A 23527-nucleotide genomic window follows, 5' to 3' on the forward strand; every position below is an offset into this window, starting at 1 on the left:
CACTGACATCAGTGAAATAGAACGTCATTCCCGTTCTTCGGTGCTTGGCAGTTAGAGCGAGTTACTTGGTAGCCTCTTCTCTTGTAAAGCGTTACTCGGGGAAAACTGGAGAGTCAGGCTGGATACGGGGGCTTGTGGGTAGCGGGTCATTTCTTAAACTTCGTTGGACATGGACACCACCTAAGAGGGGGGGGGGGGCGCCAAATCTGCCCCATACATTGAATTAGTAGGGTGGGGGGGGGCGCTGCTATGAACCTTCGCCCCCCCCCCCCCCCCCCCGATTGGGAACCCTGCGCACGCCTATGCAAACCACCCAAGAACATGGACACCAGAAAGAAACGTCCGACGAAATACAGCGCTGTCTTTCGTCGCACATTTGTTTCTGGTGCCCATGTCCTTTGCTGCGCTACAACGAAGTTTAACAAACATGGAGAGGTCGTAGGGATGCCTTCGAATTGTAGGAAATTGCGCAGTTCGCGGACTTTAGGGCATCCTAATCGGTTGCGCCATGAAGAGCCGCAATTTCTGCTGCTGTGATTTACTGCTACCTTTGTTTTGTCGTATTGGTTGGTTGGTAAAAAACTTTTATTGAGAGTCCTGCAGTTTGATGACTGCAGGCTCAAGTCTCCCACATCGGGACGTCAAGGCCTTGCCTAGTCGCCGCTTCGTGGGCCTGCTGGACGGCCCAGATTTGGTTGGCGAGTTGTGAGTACGTGAAGGCCATTGGTACACCTCGCCGAGAGAACATCGACGTAGTATTTGCCCCACATTCCCAGAGCATGTGTTTGAGTGTAGCAGCTGCAGGTTTCATACCGCAGACCTTGCAGTTAATGCCGCGATTGATCTAGACGCATTCATTCAATGCGACTTGGAGCACAATGCTTGAGTGCTCGGATTGTGTGCAAACTGCCGATTCCTGAGACAGCGATTTCTGCATGGAATGCCTTTTGACTGTAGTACAGTCGTATACTTCCTGAACGTCACTGCATGACGTGCAGACGTCCCTGGATAGGCGTCTTTTCTTCAAATTAAGCAGCTATCGTAACGTGCGAGCTAATTGTTTACATCTCCCGAATATGCCATTAAAAATGAGCACCAAAGGGAAATGATGAACTTGCAGGCCGAGTATGATCGAAGAAAAGAGATATTGCAAAGAAGACACCAATAATTTTGTTAACAAAAACTATCACTGAAGAGGAAAGCGTGAAAGCTTGAATCTACAGTATGCACTGGTAAATGAAATGTGGGAGGGAGGCGCTGTATTCTGCACATGATACAGATAATGTTAATGCTATCTGAATGGATGTTATTGAATAGAAAGAAATTTTCACTCTACGTGTGGAAAGTTTGCTGAAAATATGCATGCGACAGCAGGAGTGTATATTGTGGTACTATAATATACGGATCGTTATAGATTTCTTTACTTGCATGAATGACAGCAAAATACTTTTATCTAATAGTTTTGTAATGCAGAAACTAAAGCTTAACAAACTGTTAGTTGTCTTTTTAACATACCTGCATACGCGAATCGAAAGTCGGTGATTACAGAGATAACAAAACTTTCATGATGAACCTGAAGCGAGCTGCGGTACAAGAATTAATTCATGTACTTCAATGGAGATGGTATAAGGCCAGAACAGCATCCTATAAAAATAGTAGAAAAGGCTTGCTAATGTTTCGCTGGCATGCTCAGCCTTACGGAATTATACCGAGAGCTGGTGCAAATGCTTGCGTAAAATGAGCCAAAGTTCATTTCGCTTTATACGAGGTATACCTCTAAACCTCTGACCACTGACCTGCCGTTTTTTGGATGACCTACAGAAAGTGCGATACCACCCTCCTGTAGACATTTGACAATGACAACGGCGAGCCTCATTTTGCTTCACTTGAATGAGTTTATTCACGTCGGTATAGAGAGAGAGAGAGAAAGCGAGAAGAGGAAAGGCAGGGAGGTTAACCAGACGAAAGTCCGGTTTGCTACCCTGCGCTGGGGATAAGGGAATGGGGAATAGAAAGAGGAAGAGAGAGAGAGAGGAGGAGAGCACTGCACGTGCAAAGGAGTACAATCAGTCACTGAGGCTGGAGCTTCTCTGACCTACGTGACATCAGCGCTCTGACATTCCATGGGGAATCGCGGCATTTGAAAGGGCCATGGGCGAGCTGTGGTGATTACTGAAGCGCTGAAAACACTGGATCGACAATCTCCAGCAGTTGCAGGGCAGTTCGGGCTGTCGGAGTGTTTAGCTTGTTCAAAAGCATGAGTATGGTGTCCAGAAGAGAGCGAAGCATCGCAGCAATGTCCTGGTCTTTCTCGGGCATGTTGTGGGGAACCAGCGCTGTCGTTTAGATATACGTTGAACCTATAAGGCCAATCAATGCACGACCTACCACCTCGGGTCGGTTGACGTCCTCACCAGAGACGCAAATATGAACTCCCCTTCACGCACAAAAATATGGGTATCATGCAAGAAAGGCAGAAATATATAAATGGGTTGCGATGTTGAAAAGGAGCGCAGTGCATCCCGGAGCCAGCTCGCCGTCGCTCTTCTCAGCGCATCCCGGGGAAGGGCACTGCGCGCTTTCGACGGGCACGTGCGCGCGTTTGGTGACGACGAGGGCGCTGGGACGCCGGAAAGCGAGCAAGCGGCGGCAGGCGGACGGTTTCATAGCGCGAGGGAAATGGGGAGAGAGGAAGGGACGGAGGGAGTCGGGCGGATGCATGAAATAAAGGCCGGCAGGCACTCCCGCGCGGGGGGTTGCGAGACGGGCTTGCGTGGCGGCGCTCCTCGCTGTGTCGCGCGGCGGCGGGCCGGCCTCTCCGCCGCCTCTCTTCTCTACCCCTCGCAGCGGCACCTTCTCTCCTCCGTATTTTTCTTGCGCTTCGCGCGCGTGGCGGGATCGTAACCCCACGCCCCCTTCCTCCCTAAAGATGGGGGAGCCGCGGGACCGGACGGCAAACGTGGCGTGATCTTTGAAGCCGGTGCGTGCGCGTGCTACAGCGAGCGCGCGGAAGAAGGATGCACCAGTCTCAGCCCCTGGCACCCGCGGCGGTGGAAGGACCGCCGCCTCTGCAGTCGGCGTCTTCGACGATGCCAGCCGCTTCGGTCGGCGGCGCACAAGCCTTCCCGTTTCTCGTTGTACAGCATCGAGAGGCTGCTCGCCGGAGCGGCGGCACACGCGGCCACCCCGCCGTCGTCCGTGGCCTCCTCCGTGCTGGACTTCAGCATCTCCCAGCACCCGTCGGCTCGCATAGGTGCGTGAACGTGCACGCTGACCCTCGCGCCTCTTTTCGCTGTTGCATGGTCCTTTAGATTCATTTGGGCTAATCTTAGAGCGCTTACATATTGTCACCCTCAGTGCCGAGACACTTCGTTGCTAGACTGGCGGTACTGTGCGCTGCTCGAAAAGCTTTCTATGTTTCCTTCACCAGTCATTCACGAAGTAATTTCTTAAGTACTTCAGTGCAAACCATCACGACTGCGTGTCTTTATCTTTCATCTATCGAATAAGCTTCACCAGCAGTTTCGTTTGCCGCCACGCTATAGTTTCTGCATGCTTTCCGGTCTGTACTTCCGACTATGTATCTCATATGGCTAGCAAAACAAGGAAAAAGATCGTAAGAAATGATTTTGCCCTTTCCTTCATTTCGCACGTAAGGCTGTATCATGTTCCAGAGCAAAGTGACGTCGTGTTTTTAAACAATAATAAAAACCAATGTTCTGTTCGAGAACTTTTAATTAGCGTCATCTTTGCTCTTAAGGGCGCATGAAAGTAAATATTTATTTGATAAGTAGTTCACTCATGCATCTTTTTTAGTCACTTGGTCGTGTGATCACTGGTTTTGCAACGCAAGAATTCGTGATAACGGGCGAGCAAGCAGCTCGGCGTGTAGCTGCGTGATCCGGCAACATTGAGTGATAATAAGATCTTGAAAAAAAAGATAACAATAATAATCAAGAGGGGCGTCTTTCCATTCGGAAAAATGATTACCAGTGATTTCACATTGCATGACAATGGCTGCGGTTGTGCGCAGTGTTGCTGATGCGAAACGAATACTGCGACACTCCAATTTATGACATGCGTGTTTGACGACGCAAAGCATATTTAACAAGGCTATAAATGTATAACGGGAGACATGTACATATGACGTATATTTTCTTGTGAGGCTCGGATTAACGGGAAACGAAAAACGATTACATAAAATTTCTTCGATATGCACTCTTGTTTTGTTCGGGGTCGTACATCCGCATATTATACCGCTCGTAGGGCATGGTTCCCACTTTAGGGAGCACCGTCACGATCGCATGCTCGGAGTATTGTCACATTACAGGGACGATCACGCTAAATCTGTGTATACGCATATACAAGCATAATCAAATACAAAATCCTCATACGCGACTTCAGGAAATTGGACCTTTGGGTACACTGACAAATTAGGAGAGGTGCTTACTGCGTTCAGGAATTTATCATGATATACACGTGTGGAGCTACAGGAAGCGTCGAGGTCGGTTCCTTCGTACGGCTATATGATGGCAAACATGTTCAAAAAGAAACAAGAAAAAAAGAACAGTTATAGATGTATCGCGTAGCGGTGAGCGGTATAGCAACAGGTGGGTTGGGGTTTATCAGTTCAAACTTGCGATCGCGGGCTGCAATATGCTTCGCCTGAGCGTGTATTATAATGTCACCGCGGCATATTACGACAAGTCAGCAAACCATGTGTCTCTTGTACTATAGAAATGTAATAAGGATACATGAAGGATCGTTTTAGGTTGTAACGAAACCATTGTAGGAAACGCATGCGTGCTCGCGTGCGGAATGTATAAAGCCTTTCTCATATAATTTCTCAAGATAAGTGTTTCTTTCATGACCGTAGCTTGGACACGACAACAGTAATTGTCGCCGGTCTCAATGCGTAGAACACAGTTCGAATAAATGTTACGCTTTGAAGGAAATAGATAATATCGGCTTGTTTATCATGTTTTCATCCAGTGTAGTAGCGTGGCTTCTTCTTAATGAAACCGCGGGATTGCGTGAGGTGTGTGTGGTGGTAAAGTAAGGCGTACAACAAGAAGCACGGACGTGTCATTTCCTAACTTGATTGCCATTCAGAACATTTGCCTTTTGGGGTGAGATGGACGCGATAGAAAGAAGAAAGCATTCAGGGTTGTTAACCAGAAGAAAAAAAAAATGGAGGGAACATTTAGTGGACGAGGAAGCACTGCGTATGTAGTAAGCGAGCTTTTTGGTATTACCTAAGCGATATCACAGCTCGGATGGTTTGGAAAAACAGTCCGCCGTTGGTGTAGATTTCACCGAAAATCTCGCTGTGATCGACGTCCATGTACATATATACTGGAACTTTCAGAATCTTTCTTCTTTCGAAAACGATGGGATGGGTAGTATCATTGAGGCTGTGATTATGCAGCGCATTCCGTCATATAACTTGACCAGTTATGAGAAATTATTATTATTATTATTATTATTATTTATTATTATTATTATATTATTATTATTGAGTAGTATTATTATTATTTATTATTATTATTTATTATAGGTGTTAGTAGTTATGCGATTAGTATCAGTAGCCGGCCAGGCCCGTAGCCAGGAATTTTTTTCGAGGGGGGGGGGAGGTGGCGGGCAGATGCTGAATACCTTGACTCTTTAAAAAAACACCCATTTTCATTATTATTTTTTGGTAAAAACACCTACTTCACCAAAAAAAATTTTTTTTTTTTGGGGGGGGGGGGGCTGGGGCCCCTCCCCTGCCTACGGGCCTGGCGCCGGCTACCCCATTTCGCAGATAATAGGACACGTGAAAATCGCAGCAAGCAAGAAAAAAAAATACATACAAGAGCAGCTAGGCAGAGTTCACGTAAAGTTCCATTCACAGAACAACGCAAAAAAACAAAAACAAAAAACAGTAGTAGTTATGAGAAATTCGTCTAGAAGTTTCGTTCTTTTGATTGCATACATGTTCTGATACCATGCTCCATATCTGTGTGAATATTAAAGATAATTATCCTACGCCAGGTATAGTCAACATGACATTGGCTCTTGTCAACCTCCCGATATCCTCGTGTCACCACACTGCAGAAACTGCTCGCGGTCAGCCACCCTCATAGGCGTGCGCACGTGGGGGACAGGCGTGTAGCCCTCCATCACCTAGAGGGGGACGCTATATAATTCTGCTCATATCTTTACTCGGTCCGACCTTTGACGGCATTTTTTAATGCGCAGGGTTACGGCTACGCGTGCTTTTCGACGATAATGGCGACCAAGAATCCCTGATGTTGCATTCAAGGAACTGTTTACTTTCCATCTTCACGCCCGGAAAGCCGGGGACAAATGACATTCCGGTGTGATAAATACGTCATCGCTTTATTTTCATTTTAATTTTTTTCATCCATTGTCGAGCTCGTTTTCTTTCGGACTCGTCCAAAGGGGCGGGGGGGTCGAAGTCGGGGGGGGGGGGGGGGGGGGGGGGGGGGGGCTATTCTGCGAAACTTGGACTTGGCCCCTCCTAATGAAGAACCCTGCGTACGCCTATGGCCATCCTCAAACTCATGGCGTGGTGTCACTGATCCCGTTAATGGGGATGGCAATTGCCGGGCAGATTCCAAGGGCGGACGTATCGGCCCCCCGAAACGCACCACGGAAGCGCGGACAATTTAGAGTTGGTCCTTTTAGTGCGCCAGCGAACGCCGGTTGTGGTCCAAAGACCGAGTCAGAGCCGAGATTCGGTAACACAAACGAAATATATTCTCAGTTAAGGCAGTACAAACATCACAAACACGTGCACACTCTGCTGGTAACAGTTACAACTTCACAATATAACTCATATGGTGTTAACACAACGGGAACTAAAAAAAAAACAGATCACGCGCTACACATGCAATCTCATGCATTACAACCTATTCAAGAACAGTTAAAGTCCTGAATATTCAACAGCGTATCCAGTCCACAATTCTTGGACGGAACTTGAATGCTTCTGTTCCAGGAAACACTCACGCACATTCCAGCGCTGATCGTCGTCGTTCCTGTCGACGGTCCTGAATGTCTCTCTTCCAGGAACACTCACATAACTTGTCACTGCTTACACGGCGTCGTCATCCGATTCTTCCAGATCGACGATCTACTGACAGCACAACATCATAAACACATCTTCTTTGGCTGGCGGAGCCACACCCAACATAACTTCACCACCTCCGGACCGACTGACTGCTGGTCGTCGGTGCACGCTTATATCCCTTTTACCCCGGGTTCCAGAAGAGTCGGGACTGTTCTTCGGCGTGCAGCACAGCCAAAGCTAGGGAAAGGGCGAGAGTTTTCCCGTCGATTCCGCTCGCGGTGGCGTCACTCGGCGTCACGTCATGCTTTCCTTCTAGATGGTTCCAGGCTTTGCCGGGCGTTTGATCTGGCCGTCTGTGGCTCTTTCGAGTAGAGAAGGTGGAACGTCGCCGCGCCGGCGTCTTTTGATACTTGTTTTTCGTTGCGTGCGCTTGTTCGGCGCCGTGAATTCCCGCTGTCGTCTGACAGCGGCCGCGCGCGCGCCTTGTTAACGCGCTCGTTTGTGGCACGTGGACATGCCCACAATACGCTGACGCTTCACACACAGTAGACACGTGGTACTCCCTCATGCCTACCACCAACTCGACACAACGCCTGATAATCTCATGTCCATTGGAGGCTGCGGCATCCCAAGGGATCCCCGCCGACCTCCTCTAAGCCGCGTAACCGACCTCCGTATCTCTTTTCTCTACTGGGACTGGGAGTAATAAAGATTCAATCAATCAATCAATCAATCAATCAATCAATCAATCAATCAATCAATCAATCAATCAATCAATCAATCAATCAATCAATCAATCAATCAATCAATCAATCAATCAATCAATCAATCACCCCCTCTCTTTTATCTCCTCGACAGTATCATTTTGTGGCCGACTTGCAGTCACGCTTCGACCAAATAGAAGTCTGTGCACAACCACCTTCACAGTTTAGTGTTGTGGTACCCCTGCACAATGCTGATCTCTGTCCTCACTATGTTGGTCTTTCAGCACGACCCCTACGACACGTGATGATTCCTTCCGGGTTTCTAGCCAAGTCCCAAAAAATCGTCGCGGATGAAGGCGACTGAAGCATTGTTAAAATTTTTCAAGACAGCAGACCTGCACAAGCGGCTGCGGACTAATAGCGATGCCGTATACCGTACAAGACTGACTAACTGACTGTGTTTTTCGGTGTGTGCTCCCTCTCTCTCTTTATTCCTTTGACTTTCGCCTTGTCCTTGTCTTCCTCCTTGTCTCGTGCTTTCGTCTTTCGCGTTGCTTTAAATATGAACATTAGTCAACTCGTACAGTCTTACATCTCTCCTGTTTCCTTCCTTCCTTCATCAAAGTGACAAATGAGACGACTTCAGCCACTGTATATACGTCGCATTCGAGAAGTGTCGTTAATATTCATTGTTTATTTCCTGTACCTCATGTCGTTTCTTCTTTTTTTTTTTTTTGATGACAGTAATATGTTCTGCGAAAGCAAGCAACAAGCGCAATCAATCAATCAATCAATCAATCAATCAATCAATCAATCAATCAATCAATCAATCAATCAATCAATCAATCAATCAATCGTACTTCCTTCCGTGCAGAGGCTGCGGGCCATTTCCCAGGAGCCTTGAACGGCCGCTCGAAGGGCACCACTGCAGCTTCCTCGGACAAGACCTCCACTCCTTCGCTCTCCTACAGTGGCGACAAGGGGCCGGCCTCTTTGCATCACCACCAGCAGCAGCAGCAACAAGCGGCAGAAGACGGCGGACTGTCCGGCAAGCCTCGCAAGATCCGCCGGAGCCGCACCACATTCACCACCTTCCAGTTGCACCAGCTGGAGCGCGCCTTCGAGAAGACGCAGTACCCTGATGTGTTCACCAGGGAGGATCTGGCTCTGAGGCTGGACCTCAGCGAGGCCAGGGTCCAGGTACGGTGCTTCCCGCTCTTCCGTCTCTGCTGTGTTTGAGTGTGTGTGTGTGTGAAAGACAGGAAGGAGGGCTAGGCCACTGAATGTGTACATTCAGGGACACTAAATAGAAAAAAAAAAAAAAAAACGTTTTTTTTTTTTGTGTGAGTAAGTTACCGTTTCACAATGCCAGAAGCACAGCTCTTGCCACGAGAAGGTGCTCGGTAAGCTAGAAAACGCGCAAAAAGAAAATGCAGGTGGCGACGCCCCACGTAAGTTCCTACACCTACTCGCAATAACACCGTCAATTTGGACCTGTGTCTCTGTGGACCTATACCTAGTTTTCAAACGTTAAAAATGAAGTATACCTTGCCCTACGAGGAGGACAGCCTACTTACCGTACCAAGCTTTAGGGAGTTTCGTTGAGCCATTGTGACCAAAATACGAAAAAAGATGGCTGATCCCTCCGTCATAAGGATCGGTATAACACGAGATTGAAACGTGTCGTCACAGACCTAGTTAATTGAGTGTTTATAGTGCATTGGTATATGAGAGCTTGTACAATGTCTACTGTTGTTTGGCAGATATAGCACCGCTTGATGTGGACGCATTCATGTTGACGCCAAGTGGCACATCTCCGTACCGACGACTAACGCCCATGATCACGGTTTAATCCTTGCGGTATCTGAAGTTCTTATAATATACGTGGACTCCGCATATGGTGAATCCCGCGCAAAGATGGCATCAACAAGCACATAATAAACATGCTACTCGGTATGCACTCCTTCAAAGCATCGTGAAACGCGAAGAGAAACGCTACGCGCGTCGCGTGTTCCCTCTACCTTCGCCTGGCCGTTAATTCTCACAGGTCGAGCGGGGAACGCGGTGCGACAGCCAGGCGAATGTCGGAGAGCTATCTTTAGATATGGATGGATGCTATGAGCGAGGCTTAGGCTAAAGCCACCACCTCGCGGTTTGTTAAAGCGTTGACAAAAATTACACTTCTATTGGAAACGCACCGAACAGGACGGTCGTAGCAACGGCTCATAAAGGGGACGCTCATAGCATCCATCCATCCAAGAGCGCTGCGAGAGGGAAAGGTGAAAGATGAAAGGCGAGTTCATGTAGCCTCCGTAATGTGTTTGGCGGTAGCTCAGTAGGCTAAACGCCCGCTAGCCATCGTCTCGGTCCGAGAGGTCATGGGTTCGACTCCCGTCAACGGAACATTTTCTTATAGTTTCTCTCCTTTGCCATCTGGTGCCCTTCGTTTTGCTGACGTATTTCCGTGACGGAAATACCTCATGAAAGTCTTGGTGGACCCCGGCATAAAACACTTTCGTGTTAAAATAACACTTTCATATCCGTGGCGTTACGCTGACATTCAAGTGCGGGGATATCGGCGCTATATGCAAAACTTAAACCTTGACCTTCAGTTCCTCTTCTTTTAATGTACCTATGGTAGTGAAATCCTTTACTTAATAGGGGACGCAGAAGTCAGGACAAGACGTGCATTTAACTAAAGAAAGATGTTTACTATTAAACACGCTTTTAAATTACGCCATTGGCGGCTTTGTTCTGACTAGAGGTTTACCTTGCTTATCTCTGGATCCCTTTATCAGTACTGCAATGTTCAGTTCAGTTAGATTAGTATAACCGATATATACATAGCAGCCGTATACTCATCGGGTGACTGGGTAATCATCGGGATGAATTATTTAAGAAATTCAATAACAGCATTAAATTACGCAGGACGGTTGCCAATTGTCACTTCAGCGCTCAAAAATGCGCCGCAGGAGCTGCCTGACAGTGGCAGGAGCACGCCGATAAGCGGCGCGTGTGCTGATTGGGCTTACGCTTTTAGAACTATAGAATTGACCAGCGCAATTGTTCTCGATGAGGCATACTAAGAAATTAATATCTGTTGAATCTTCGTTTGTGAGTTTTGCATAATGTATCCAACTCGACCACAAGATCTGGTCTTGTAAGCGCTTTCGTTCCGAAACGGAGAGACTAATGGACAATACGAAGAAATGAGGGCTTCCCCCTAAAATCACTGGCGCTGCTTAAAATGCGAATTTAGGTAGAAGAATGTCGAGATAATAAAAAAAGTTCCTGTCACTTCTCCCGTTAATCGGATTGGCAATCGCCGGGCGGATTCTAAGGGCTGGCGTCACGGCCCTCCGAAAACGCACCACGAAAGCGCGGACAATTTAGAGTTGGTCCTTTGGTGCGCCAGCGAACGCCGGTTGTGGTCCAAAGACCGAGTTAGAGCCGAGAGTCGATAACACAAACGAAAACGAAATATATTCTCAGTTAAGGCAATACAAATAATACAAGCACATGCACACTCGGTTGGTACCAGTTACAACTTCACAATATAATTCAGATGGTGTTTACACAACGGGAGCTAAACAAACAGATCACACGCTACAAATGCAATCGCATGCATTACAACTATTCAATGACAGTTAAAGTCCTGAATAAACAATGGCGTATCCAGTCCACAATACTTGGACGGTAATCGAATGCTTCTCTTCAAGGAAACACTCACGCCAGCTCCAGCGTTGATCGTCGTAGCTCAACCGTCGTCGTGACTTGTCACGGCTCACACGGTGTCGTCATCGGATTCTTCCAGATCGACGATCGACTGACCGCACACCATCATAAACACGGCTTCTTTGGCTAACGGAGCCACACTTAGCATAACTTCACCATCACCGGGCCGACTGACTCATTCCTGTCTCGACTTCCCGACTGGTCGTCGTCGCACGCTTTTATCCCTTCTCCCCCGGTTTCTAGAAGCGTCGGGATGGTTCTTCGGCGTGCAGTACAGCTAAGGCTAGAGAAAGGGCGAGAGCTTTCTCGTAGGTTCGAATCGCGGCGGCATCATCGGCGATGTGTCACCCTTTCCTTCTAGAAAGATCCAGGCTTTGCCGGGCGTTCGATCGGATCGTGTTGCCTGCGTTTGGCTCGAGTGGATGAGGAGGATGCGGTGCGCCGGCGTCTTTTGATGCTTGTTTTTTCGTCGTTCGCGCTTCTTGGGCGATCGGCTCGCGCCGCCTGTCTCGCAGCCGTTTGAAAGCGGCCTCGCGCGCGCTTTATTACGCGCTAATTTGTGACAGTTCCCATCAAGCAGTGGCGTGTCATAGCGTTGTGACTAAGATGTGAAACATTAATATAGATAACGACAAAAATTAAATGCTGGGGAATTACGTACCGAAACGCACGATATGATTACGAGGCGTGCCATAATGGGGCCTCCAGTTTCATTTTGACCACCTAGAATCAACCCTTTAAACGTGCAGCTAAATCTTCTAAGTACGCGGTTGCTTTTGGATTTCGCCCCCATCGAAATACAGCCGCCGCAGCCTGGCGGGAATCGAAGTCGCACCCTCGAGCTTAGCAGGGCAATACCTTATTGTTACTAAGCTACAATGGCACGTCAAAAAAAAAAAAAACGAAGCAAATACGAAAGGGAAACGGTACTGGCTTCACTCGATTCCCTAATAAGCCATCCTATTTCCCTGAACCAATGCAGAGGGTTCCGAAAGAGCAAACGTCGGCAGCACGGTAGCTTCATTCACGGTCCATTTATGCCAGCTCCGCGTACCTTCTTATATATAACGCTTGTAAAGCTCCGCGAACGAACCAAGGACGAAGAGGACCGGCATGTGCTGCAATACACGACGCTGTTGTGTAGATGGCGAGCAATAGCATTTATTGGTTAGGCTGCGGCACTTACTGTGACAGAGCCGGCAAAGTGGCGCAAAGTTTTTTTTTCGCGTCTCCCTGGCTTCACAGAAGTACTGCCGCACGCGGGATGGAGAACTGGGGGGTGCTTTCACGCCTCTTCTGATTGGCTAATGAAATCACTGCTGCGCACGCCGGGGCGACTCGTAAACGCGTTTTTCCCTGGGAGCTGCACGGCGGCAAAGCAAACATCCAGGGCGCCCCTTGCTTTCTGACGGGGGCTCGCGCACTCGCGTCGGGACATTCGCAATAAGGCCCTTTTCCGGCAGCCCGTCATCATCGACCGACTCAAGCGGCGTCTCGTATTTGACCTGGCCGGAAATGACGTCACGCCCGGAAGCGCGACGCTAATGCACGCGCTGCCGCCACGCAGAAAAGCGTGCCCCCTGACTGGAGCTTTCCCTTCTCTGCATGCCGCCCTGCCCAGGTTCTCCCACGTCCCAACTCCCCTTTTTAACACCCCTTTCACACCCTCTCCGCCAACTCTCGCCCTTTCTCCTTCGCTCATCTTGTCAACGCCTGTAGGAGAATGCTTTGACACCTAACCTACCGCACCCTATATACGCCATGGCTTTATTAGTATTTTTTTTTCTCTCCCAACCTCCAACTCTCCCCTGCCTCCCCTTCACTTACCTCTCTCGCCTCTCAAAAACTCATTTTGAGCGGACTTACTTAGCGGCCAAACTAAATTAGGGTGCCAACAGCTTCACCTGCTCTTCGCTCTCGACCAATAAGCCGCTGCCTCCGCACGTCAGCCTTCTTTCTTTTTTTCTTTCTCTAAAAGACTTGTTGTGAAGAATAGGTGTGGGAGAGTGCGATGACGTCGCTTATTGACCCACCTCAAGAATTATGGCTGTACACAGCACAGGTGACTAGGTTCATAGATCCGTCATCAACAAGGGGTACATTTTTTTCCCTCTCTCTCCCCTCTGAGGCCCTGTTTCCGTCAGATGTCGGAAGCGCAGTGCGCGTCTTCTCTCTCACTTTTTTGTGAACTCGAATAGTGGGCTAGCGAACGTCCCTTAATGCATATTGCTCGTCCAGTCTACACTAAGCGTCCAGCGGGGGAGGAGGAGAGGACGGGCGACGCTCTATTCAATATAGCACTCATCTAGCCGCACTCATTCAACGTTTTGCTGCTTCCCTCTTTTCCCGCATCCCAGTTTCCCTCGGAAACGTACCGCTGCCAAGCTCTATCCCGAGCACTGTACAAACACGTCTATAGCAGAGGGATGTCCCGCGGAAGTAAAAGAAAAATGTCCGCTTCCGGAAGAAAATAATTAAAAAAAGAGATCACGACGGCGCGCGAGCCGCTTATGAACACTTAATTTGCGTCCTTCATCCTGCAGAGAAGAGGAAAGCGCAGGGGTAGTAGAGGGGGGGCGGTGTACCGGCCTCTTATTAAGCGAGACACCCAGGGCAAATGGCGATTAGTTAACGTCTTTTTTCGAGGCGTTCGCGGGAGAGGCGGAGGGCGCTGAAAGGCGCTAAGTGGCTATTCGGCTGCAATAACGTTGTCTAGGGGAGGGGTGGTGCTGCCGCGTTGCTTCGACGGCGGCACTTTGCCTTGTTCCAGCGGAGGCGTCACGACCCCCCACCCGCCTCTGCTTTTCCGACCAGGAGAGTGTCGCCTTCTCTTTTGTCGTCTGCTCTTTTGTCTTCCTAACCTTTCCTTCGTTCCGGCACCCTCAAGATCTCTTCTTCCTCAGCGGACGTGTCCACCGTTTAGCCTTTTCTTTCTGCTCGGGTCGTTTTCTGCGTCGCCTATAGTTTCTTTCTCGGCAACAAGGGTTACCTTGTTGCCTTTGTCTCTGCAGCTTCTCCCTGCGTAGATAGAAGCCGCCTTTAATCGATGGAGGCGCCATGGTTCTGTTTGTGTTATCCCGCTCACTTTCGGTTAGTCTTTCTTCGTTACTTCTGCCGGCTAGTTCTGCTCCGTTGCTTTTTTCTTTACCTTCGGTACTGGTTCTTTCGTTTTTATCTCTTATCTCCGGCACGATGTACCCGGCCCTTGTTTCTGGTGATTAGCTGGCGCGAAGAGAGAAATTCCTGCGGCTCGGTCGTCAAGGCTTCTGTAGAGACCCTTTTTTTTTGTGAGAGGAGAAAAGACAGAATGAGAATAATACGGGAAAAGAAAAAAAAGGAAACACGACTTCAGGAAAATTAAAACCCAGTAACGGGATTGTTTTATTAATAAGATGAACTCGCCGCGCGACCTCTGAAAGGCGGGCTCGTTTTATTAAACATGGCGACCATAAAAGCTTTGCCGAGAGAAAGCGCGCCCTCGCGGGGAGAACACAATTTACGTTTAATAAAAACGGAGATGTTCCGACACTTTCATTTCTTTTTTCTTTCTTGTTGTCGCTCTTCCGTTTCGCGAAGATTAGGTTGGATTTTGGCATAATCGATTCATCTTGCGCGCAAATCGTCTTCTTTGAAACACTCGATCGACGAGAGGGCGCAGTTTACCTTCTTTTCTTTTTTTTTTAAGCGCACCTGCGCACTTCTTTTCTCGCTATCTTGCAAAATTATATGCAGGCTGCATTTGCGTGTGTTAAAGCTTAAGGATACAGCATGGAGAATAATAACTTTGCACGCTCATGTCAGTTTTGTGTTTGGTACTGGAATGGGGTTGTCGATAAATGAGGCTTTCGTATTTGTGCATACTTCCTTCTTTTCATCAAACTCTTGTGCTCCGCGTTTCATCTTCGCCACTGAAGCCCGAGCTCTCTTACGCAACTTTATTTACTACTTCCATCAGTGGCAATTTTAAAATGCTTTTGAACATGACTCTGCTCTAAAGATTATGCGTACAGTTCTTCGGGAGCGTGGGAAGCCGCGACGTGCTTTTTATGTAAGCGGACGCACCGCCATTGCTACGCTCAATCCCCTCGACGACAAAGCAATATATCTTCAGCTGCTGGTAGAACTACGCTTAATTGTATGTATTATGCTCGCGCACTAATCATAAGCGTTGCCAGTGATCTTGTGTACGTATGTATGCTGTGGTGCGTGCTGTAAATGTCCAGGTAATGTATAATAGCGACCGCAGCGCAACGAAGACGACTAGTGGACTAGAGGAACGCAGTGGTGTTGAAAATTTCTGCACTAATATGTGTATAGGGATAGGACGGCGCACGAAACGCTGACGCTCTTTCACACATAATTGAAACTGAGTACCTTGACATGCATGTATAGGCCTGTATCTTTGCGGAAACATGGGTAGGCATGCTATATATACGGCTTTATCGGAAATGACACCTGCTTAAATAGGGTGAAACCGAGTTTTTTTCCCGCTGGTTTACGTGGCACTTAACCGAGATAAGGTTATTTTACGGCCAGAGTGTAATGCCCAAAACTTCTGTTTGCCGCAGCGTCGAACTTAAACTCGTGTGCCCTGTACGGCAGTCATGTACGAAGGCTGACTATACTATCGTCATGTTCTTGCACCTAAACTACATTCGGTGTGTTTTTACAAGACATACCGGCCGGATAGCAATATACGCCGCACAAAGCGCATTTTTTAAGGTCTAACAAAGCCGCTGATAGTTCTATATACGAAGACACGTTTCACGTTCGCATTAAGACAGAGTCCTATGAAAGAGGAATCAAAGATAATTTTTTTATCATCCTTTCTTTCCTTCATTTCCTACCCGATTAATTCTGGCCCAAAGCAGAGTAGGAAGCCACGCGGATCTTACCTTACGTCCCTGAGTTACTGTATATGCTATACCTCTAGGCAGCAGAGTGGCGCGTCTGTCTTCCAAACGCCGCTAGCAATCATGCGTTGCGGAGAAGCTGACGCTCGGGTCACTTTTTGTATTTCTTGACGCCGCCGCTAAAGCGAACTAGACTGACACTAGTCATCGACAATAAAGTTTATCAGCACACTCTAAGCCAAAAGAGAGCAACGGGGGTATAGGGGTTCCTCCTTTGGGGGAGTAAGTGCATTGCCACTCCCTTACTCTCCGAAAAGGAGCAACGGCAAGGGGATGAACCGTTGCTCTCCTTTCAGTTGCTCCTTGAGGGGATGAACGGTTAGTCCGCCCAGCTGCTCCTTGAGGACAAACTGTTACTCCTTCCTGATGCTCCTCAAGGGAGCAACAGATGCTCCTTCCCGTTACTCCTTAGTTTCTACTTGGGTAAAAAAAATCGTTTTTTTATTTACTTCTAGAGCATATTGAGGTTTATACATACATTTGTTTGGATGTACAAACGACATACAGACATCTCATTCAGAAATAAATTTCAGAAAATTTGCAACAAACACACAGGATTCGAACTCGCGACCACTTAACCGCCATGCGCGTACGCTCGCCACTACGCCACCACACGCTACGGCGCTGTCTGAAAGGAAACGGGATTATGTAGGTACCGACGGGTCGTTGCGCGTTCTGAAACGTTAGTGAAATGAGCAGAGGCGTGCAGAACCAGTGGTGATGTTCGAAAGAGAATAGAAAGTAACAATGTAAACATCTGAAAACGTCAAGGTAATGAGTCTCTCGCGAAAACACAGGCTTTGCCAGTGCTCCCCTTTGCGCTAGCTAAAAGGCCAGTAATTTCTTTTTTATTTTTTGCCCGGAGGTGTGTTTTCTTCTTCTTTATTATCATTATTCTTATTATTATCAGTATAAATATAGCGATAATAATAATATTTTTTTTTTTTTTTGCGGAAGAGTCGCCTCCCCTTTGAAAAGACAACACCACCCGAGCTGATAACGTCCATTTGCTCTGAGATTAAACACAAAGTCAAACTACCGGGACCGATTGCGATAACTGCCCTCCCGCCAAAAGCAGCCAGTGACAAGGTAGAGATGACGAGGGGGAGGCAGCGGCGTTAGTTCGCTGTCAGTCTTTCTGCGCATCGCGATATAAGTGTGTGTTGCGTGATCTCTGCTGCAACCATGGGGTCGGTGCTTTTGCTGCTTTGTAGTGGAGACTGCCATTCAGCATAAAACCGCAAACGTAAAGTCTATCAACTGTGTACTTCTATCAACCGCTTGTTTGTTGTGAAGTATACACGGAGTCTCGCGAAGCTTCGCATTTTATTGTCACATTCTCAAGCTATATATTTATGCCAAATGTTATACGCAAACACGTCATTTAACTTGCGACGACAGCAGCTTCAGGTGCTGGCGTTCAATGCAACCATGCCTTTTATTAGGAGCTCTTAGCTTGTATTAGGGGCTTTTAGCTTTACGTTACCGTGTTACGAGTTGCCGAAAGGAATCTGCTCGAGCGTGGGCCTTTACGGAACGTGGTCTACTCGCCGGATTGGCTTTACGTTTACGGCCCTATCTCGCAAATCCACCGTCGTTCACGGCTACTCGCGATACCCGCTTTGCCGAGGCTCCAGCCGCCGAGTAAAAATAAGCCGAAGTGCGAGCGCCAATTGCGATCGCACTTGTTTCAGAGGCTAAAGTCACTGAGTGACCTAGAACTAGAAATAGAATCATAGAATACCGAAGCCGTAAGAACGTGAGAAGCGAGTCCTTGACATAAATACCCCGACAGTCTGGATAGGTGATGCCATCTAGCGGGAACAAGATGAACCAGGCAAGCAAAAAATTGTTATTGCAGAAACATCGTGCGTTCTACTTCTCTACTTCTGGTGTAGAAGCCTTGCCGCGGCATAATTACAAATAAGTTACCTTTTCAATCATTTTTTTTCCCTGAAAAACACTATATAGGCGAAAACAAACGTGTCTATGACATTATGGTTGCACGAAGTGTCACAAGATGGCAACACTATCGTCACGCCTTTGCGCATGCCGGGATACTGTACACGCTAAAAACCTCTCGTGATTTTGCCGCAGCGGTGATACAATCTTATCTAAATTAAATATAATTTAAATGCCGTTATCATCACCACCTCATGATTTATTCAAACGTAAAGGTATTCGTTTACGTACGTGCGTAAACGTTTACGTACGGAGAGCTAAAACTTTTCTAAAACATGGGTTCCGGTAACACGGTAACGTTAAAAAGTATGCGTACAAGCTAAATGTCCCTATTAGCGGGCGTATCTCTCTGTTCAGTTTACAAAAAGTAGTTTCCTTACGCCAGCCCGCAAGAAAATGTGGCCCATGCATCGACCGATACAGGGTGCGTCCTGCAGGAGAGCAACGGTTGCGCGCCGAGTGCAACCGTTGCTCTCCTGCAGGACGAACCGTTGCCGTTCGTCCTTCTGTTGCTCTCTTCCAACCTAACACTAAACGCTTACTCCCCCAACTTGAGACATGTCGGCCATCTTGTTCCAGTTGGTCTTTTTGGGGAGTAACAGTTGGTCTTTAGGACTAAAACCCGCCGTTACTCCCATTTTTTCATTTTTGGCTGTCGCAGACTGCAGTCTGCGACATGTCAAACATGTCGATCGGTGACCTGGTAGGCATATGTAGCCTGCAAAAACGAAGTGCGGCCTCGCCGCGTAGCTGTGGTTATAGCCAGACCCACGCGCAACACTGCTACCTAAAGGTAGCATATACAGTAACTCTATTCCTGACCATCCAATTCTTTCTCTTTCTCTCTTTCTCTAACTCTCTTTTAACCCCTTATTCCCCTTCCCGTGTGTAGGGCAGCAAACTGGACGTAGTCTGGTTAACCTCCCTGCCTTTTCTGCATTCCTTCTGTCTCTCTCTCTTCTGATCTGCAATAAAGATTTTATTTTCTCTCTCATTAACAATGAACTCATTCTGGGGCCGCAGGTCTGGTTCCAAAACAGGCGCGCCAAGTGGCGTAAGCGGGAAAAGGCCATGGGCAGGGACAGCCCGCCACCGATGGCGTCTTCGTCCTGCGGCGTCGCGTCCTCGATGACGTCGGACCGCGGCTTGGGGCCCTTCCTGCAGGCAGCGTGCGGCGTCAGCGCCGCTCGAGCCGAGCTGTTTGCCGCGGGACCCTTCGGGGTCGCCGAGCCCTTTTGGGGAGCCCCTTCGGCCGCGCTGGTCGCACCCGCCTGGCCCAAGCTGTACGGGGTCTGTTGCCCACACCTTTTCTTTGCCTGAATATATGTATATTCAACGTAGCAATATACGCCACGTGAAACAGACGAGAGACAAAGCTATAAATTCGAGTTTCAGTATTTCGCCTCTGCGCAAAACGACGGCAGCACGATATACATGTCACATAATATATGGTAGAAGGGCGCGACGACCAGGGGCCGAATCCACGAAGCTTCTCTTTCTTAAGCGTGTTTTTTCATTGGTCAGCCGGTTTCACTAATGATATATCGCGCATCGTGATTGGCGGAAATATTCTCTTACCTTAAATTTTTAGCATGAGACGTTTCCGTGAATATGGGCCCACTTTTACAGGAGTCAACGAGACAGCGCCAACGTGAGCCGTTGGCGCATCTGTGCAAACATTAGTGTGCCAACCTTTGTGAAGTCTGTACAATTTCTTTCTTTCTTCTTTCTTTCTTTCTTTCTTTCTTTCTTTCTTTCTTTCTTTCTTTCTTTCTTTCTTTCTTTCTTTCTTTCTTTCTTTCTTTCTTTCTTTCTTTCTTTCTTTCTTTCTTTCTTTCTTTCAGGCTACCAACGCAGTCAATAGCACGTGGTTAGCTTTCCTATACGTTGCTTATGCATTCTTTAATTCTCAATTTCTTCAATAGGTTCATCACAGACTTAGGCCTCAGTTCACACTGCAGTTTAGCAACTTCCACGCCCATTAATTATTAAACCAGGATTTTGTTAGAACTTCAGTCGTCACGTTTTTAATATGCTGAAGCAGGCAGGGTGAGAAAATTAGGGTGTATTTATTTAGTCAAGAAACTTTTACAATAATATTGCGCCTGGCTGGATATGACGTAAAATGGTTATTGCATCGAGCAGCAAATATTTCGTCGCCTCGTATTTCGAACCAGCTGCGTGTGTATACAAGGGTAGCTGGAAAGCCCGCCAGCAGCCTGTCGTCGCTTGAGCCTCGTGTTCTTTCAGTCTTGCTTTCACGTGTGGAGGGAAATGGAGAGATGAGAAGAGAGATTAATTCATGATTACGGTATCAATACTTTGCGCAATGTATAGATTACTGCATTCTTCATCGTATTCACCTGGAATAGCAAGCCGGGTGTACGGCCAGGCAAACTTCTTGCGCGTTGTTATTCCTTTCTGATGATATGTGCCTCTTAGTAAAGGGACAGTCTATTGAAAGCTGATGATGTTGGTTTCGCTATACGTGCTAAGCTTCCTGTAGCTCAGACAGGGGTGGTTTAAGGGACGGTGATGATCAAGGCAGGGCTCGTTGTACGCTCATTCAGTTACACCTTAGTGCAAATATAATTGAGCGGTAATTCTACTGTTAAAGGGACGGACAACCAAGTTTTATGGTACCTATTTTCTTTAGCGCAGCGGAAAGCTTACCGGCCAAAGTGTCTAATCACGGAATTGTAACGTGGAAAGCACCGCGAAACATTTGTAATCGGATGCGAATATGAAATCGTATACGCACGTGACAGCACATGCTGCAAACAGTGAGCACGAGAGCGGTTCGTGTTCGAGCGTGGCGGCTTACTGCGCATGCGCTGCGGCTCGACATGACCACTTGCTGCTGCGAAGGCAGCGCCGCTTCTCACCGTGCAACTCCTTTTACCTCGTAAGCAGCACAGAATAGAGCGGGCATGAATAATAATATACATACTATAATTTTGAGGACTAATTATGGCGCGCATGACAGCGTCAGACTACGTGACTATACGTACAGTGGAGTGATCGACTCCATAATCTGCAGCTTCAATGCTCTTCCGCTAGGCTGCGCGACATACCGGTTTTTAGTTACATTTAAACATGGTTTTAAAATATAAATCCTACTCACAATGCGAAATGGATGCTCGAACCTGCCACTATATTCCTCGGTCTTTGTACTTCAACCAGGATCTAATCACACGTTCTGGCCAGTTGTCGGTCTCTCTAAAAGCTTCTCAGTGGAGCTACGCCCTCTTATCCGCCGCGGTGGCTTAGCCAGACATACAGCGCTGCTCAGCTCAAGGGCGCTGGTTAGACTCTTGGCGACGGCGGCAGTATTTTGATGAGGGCAAATGCAAGAACACTCGCATATATACCTACACATTTAGGTGCACGTTGAGGAACCCCAGGTGTTCAAAGTTAATCCTGAGTCTTCCAATAGGGCGTGCATCATAATCAGGTTGTGTTTTTACACGTAAAATCGCAGAAATTAGGCATCTTTAGAATAGGGTATACGCAAAGCTTTGCGTTAGCGTTTGTTGCCACTGCGCATGCGTTATACGCTATCCTCTTAGGTACCAACGTTAATCGCCCAAAATAGCGTGTCGTACTCAAGGGACGCTATCTCTGCGTAGAGTATTTTAACTGTCTATTGTTACTAATTAGCTATGCCCCCTTATTTTCCTAACAAACCCTCTAACAAACCCAAAACAAATATACGTTACACGGCCATTGAATAGCCGCTGTAGAGATTTTAGAAACTACAAGCGAAAGTCTCGTGAACGTTATGACTGGCACCTCTGAGCTGGTGACGTTACATATATCTATTGTTTTACTGATCGCAGTACATGCTGCCCGCCCTGCTGCCGGCCCCACCTTGTACTTCGACCTCTGTCCTGGACCTCGGGTCCAAGAAGATGACGACGGCTCACGCGAGGCTGCAGGCGTCACCGCAGCCGGTGGCGGCGCCTCCCACGTCATCGCCGGGCCTCGACCTCCTCAGAGTCAAGGCGCGCGAGCACGCCGCCAGGAAGGCGGGCTCTGGGCCGCCCAAGTCCGCCTCGCCCGTTGCAGATCGGACCGAGCCATCTTGACTGAGCCTCCCAGTGCACACGCCTAGTAGCGGAATCCGTCGCTTCATACTGTCTCCGTGTCCTCCGAGGCTGATGTGACGTCTCAGTGCATGCACAGCGTGTGCATCACAGTGTGAGCGTCGGCCAGTGGACTCGAGATTAGCTTCGAAAGTTTAAGAAACCTTGTGCTTTTACGGCAACACTACGGGGCTCGAGAGTCGCAAGAAAATACTACTGCGTTCGACTGTCTATCTTCTTTTTTTTTTTTTGACAGTGGAGCTGCTCTAGGGCTGGGCCTGACGACAGACGAGTGTCCGCGTCGCGTGTCACACTCCGGTTCCAAGATGCACCGATAGGTGGCGTAACTGCCTCGGTCGCGATAGAGTTACTGTATATGCTAGGTCGCGAACGAATCGGTCGCCGCACAGTGAAATAACGAAGGGCGGCCCGAGCGTAGGCCTAAAGTCACTGTAGCAGGGGCAGGTGTGGCAGGGCCGGCCCACGTCCTTACCCGTGCATCTAAACTCTACAAATAACGTTACCACAGACACACACGTAAAATCACAAGTGAAACGCAGAAGAACCGCAGCTACGCCGTTTCTGCAGATTTTACACTGGGTGGAACCGGGGTAATTTGCTTCTCTATCTCGCGGGGGTGACTTAAGCGGGTATGTGCGCGAACTATATTTGGTACAACTTGTCGTTTTTAAACAGCGCTACAAGAACACGTACAAGATAGGACACTAGAGACACAAGATTATATAGCAGGGGTAGCGATACGGGAGCGCTGAATTTTCAACTGGGCGTCTTTCGTCACTTCATCGTGCAGTTCCTCGTCATATATAGTGTATCGGTGACATCTCTGGAGCCGCCGATCTTCGCGTACGTTGTTATTGTTAAAGCGCCTATCTGTTTTATTTGTTGATTTTTCTCCCTCCTTACATGACAGCGGTGACTGACCTCACGCTTGGCTCTGGCAAATGTGCACGATTTTTCCAGGCCAGAGGCTACGTTGCTCTGCCCATCCCGTATCTTTCACCGCGGCTTATCGCTTATGCATTGAAGCTACATCTA

General features: G+C 48.1%; 1 protein-coding gene across 1 annotated transcript; it reads left to right on the top strand.

The window, feature by feature from the left end:
* Positions 1-607: 607 nt before the first annotated feature.
* LOC119385984 (paired mesoderm homeobox protein 2) lies at positions 608-22806 on the top strand. Its single transcript, XM_037653339.2, has 5 exons — positions 608-705; positions 3000-3253; positions 8651-8976; positions 19410-19676; positions 22226-22806. The coding sequence occupies exons 1-5, from the start codon at positions 608-610 to the stop codon at positions 22472-22474; spliced, it is 1194 nt and encodes a 397-aa protein (XP_037509267.1). The 3' UTR covers positions 22475-22806.
* The last annotated feature ends 721 nt before the right edge of the window (positions 22807-23527 follow it).

Source organism: Rhipicephalus sanguineus, chromosome 3 (genome assembly GCF_013339695.2).
Source record: "Rhipicephalus sanguineus isolate Rsan-2018 chromosome 3, BIME_Rsan_1.4, whole genome shotgun sequence".
Lineage (NCBI taxonomy): Eukaryota > Metazoa > Arthropoda > Arachnida > Ixodida > Ixodidae > Rhipicephalus > Rhipicephalus sanguineus.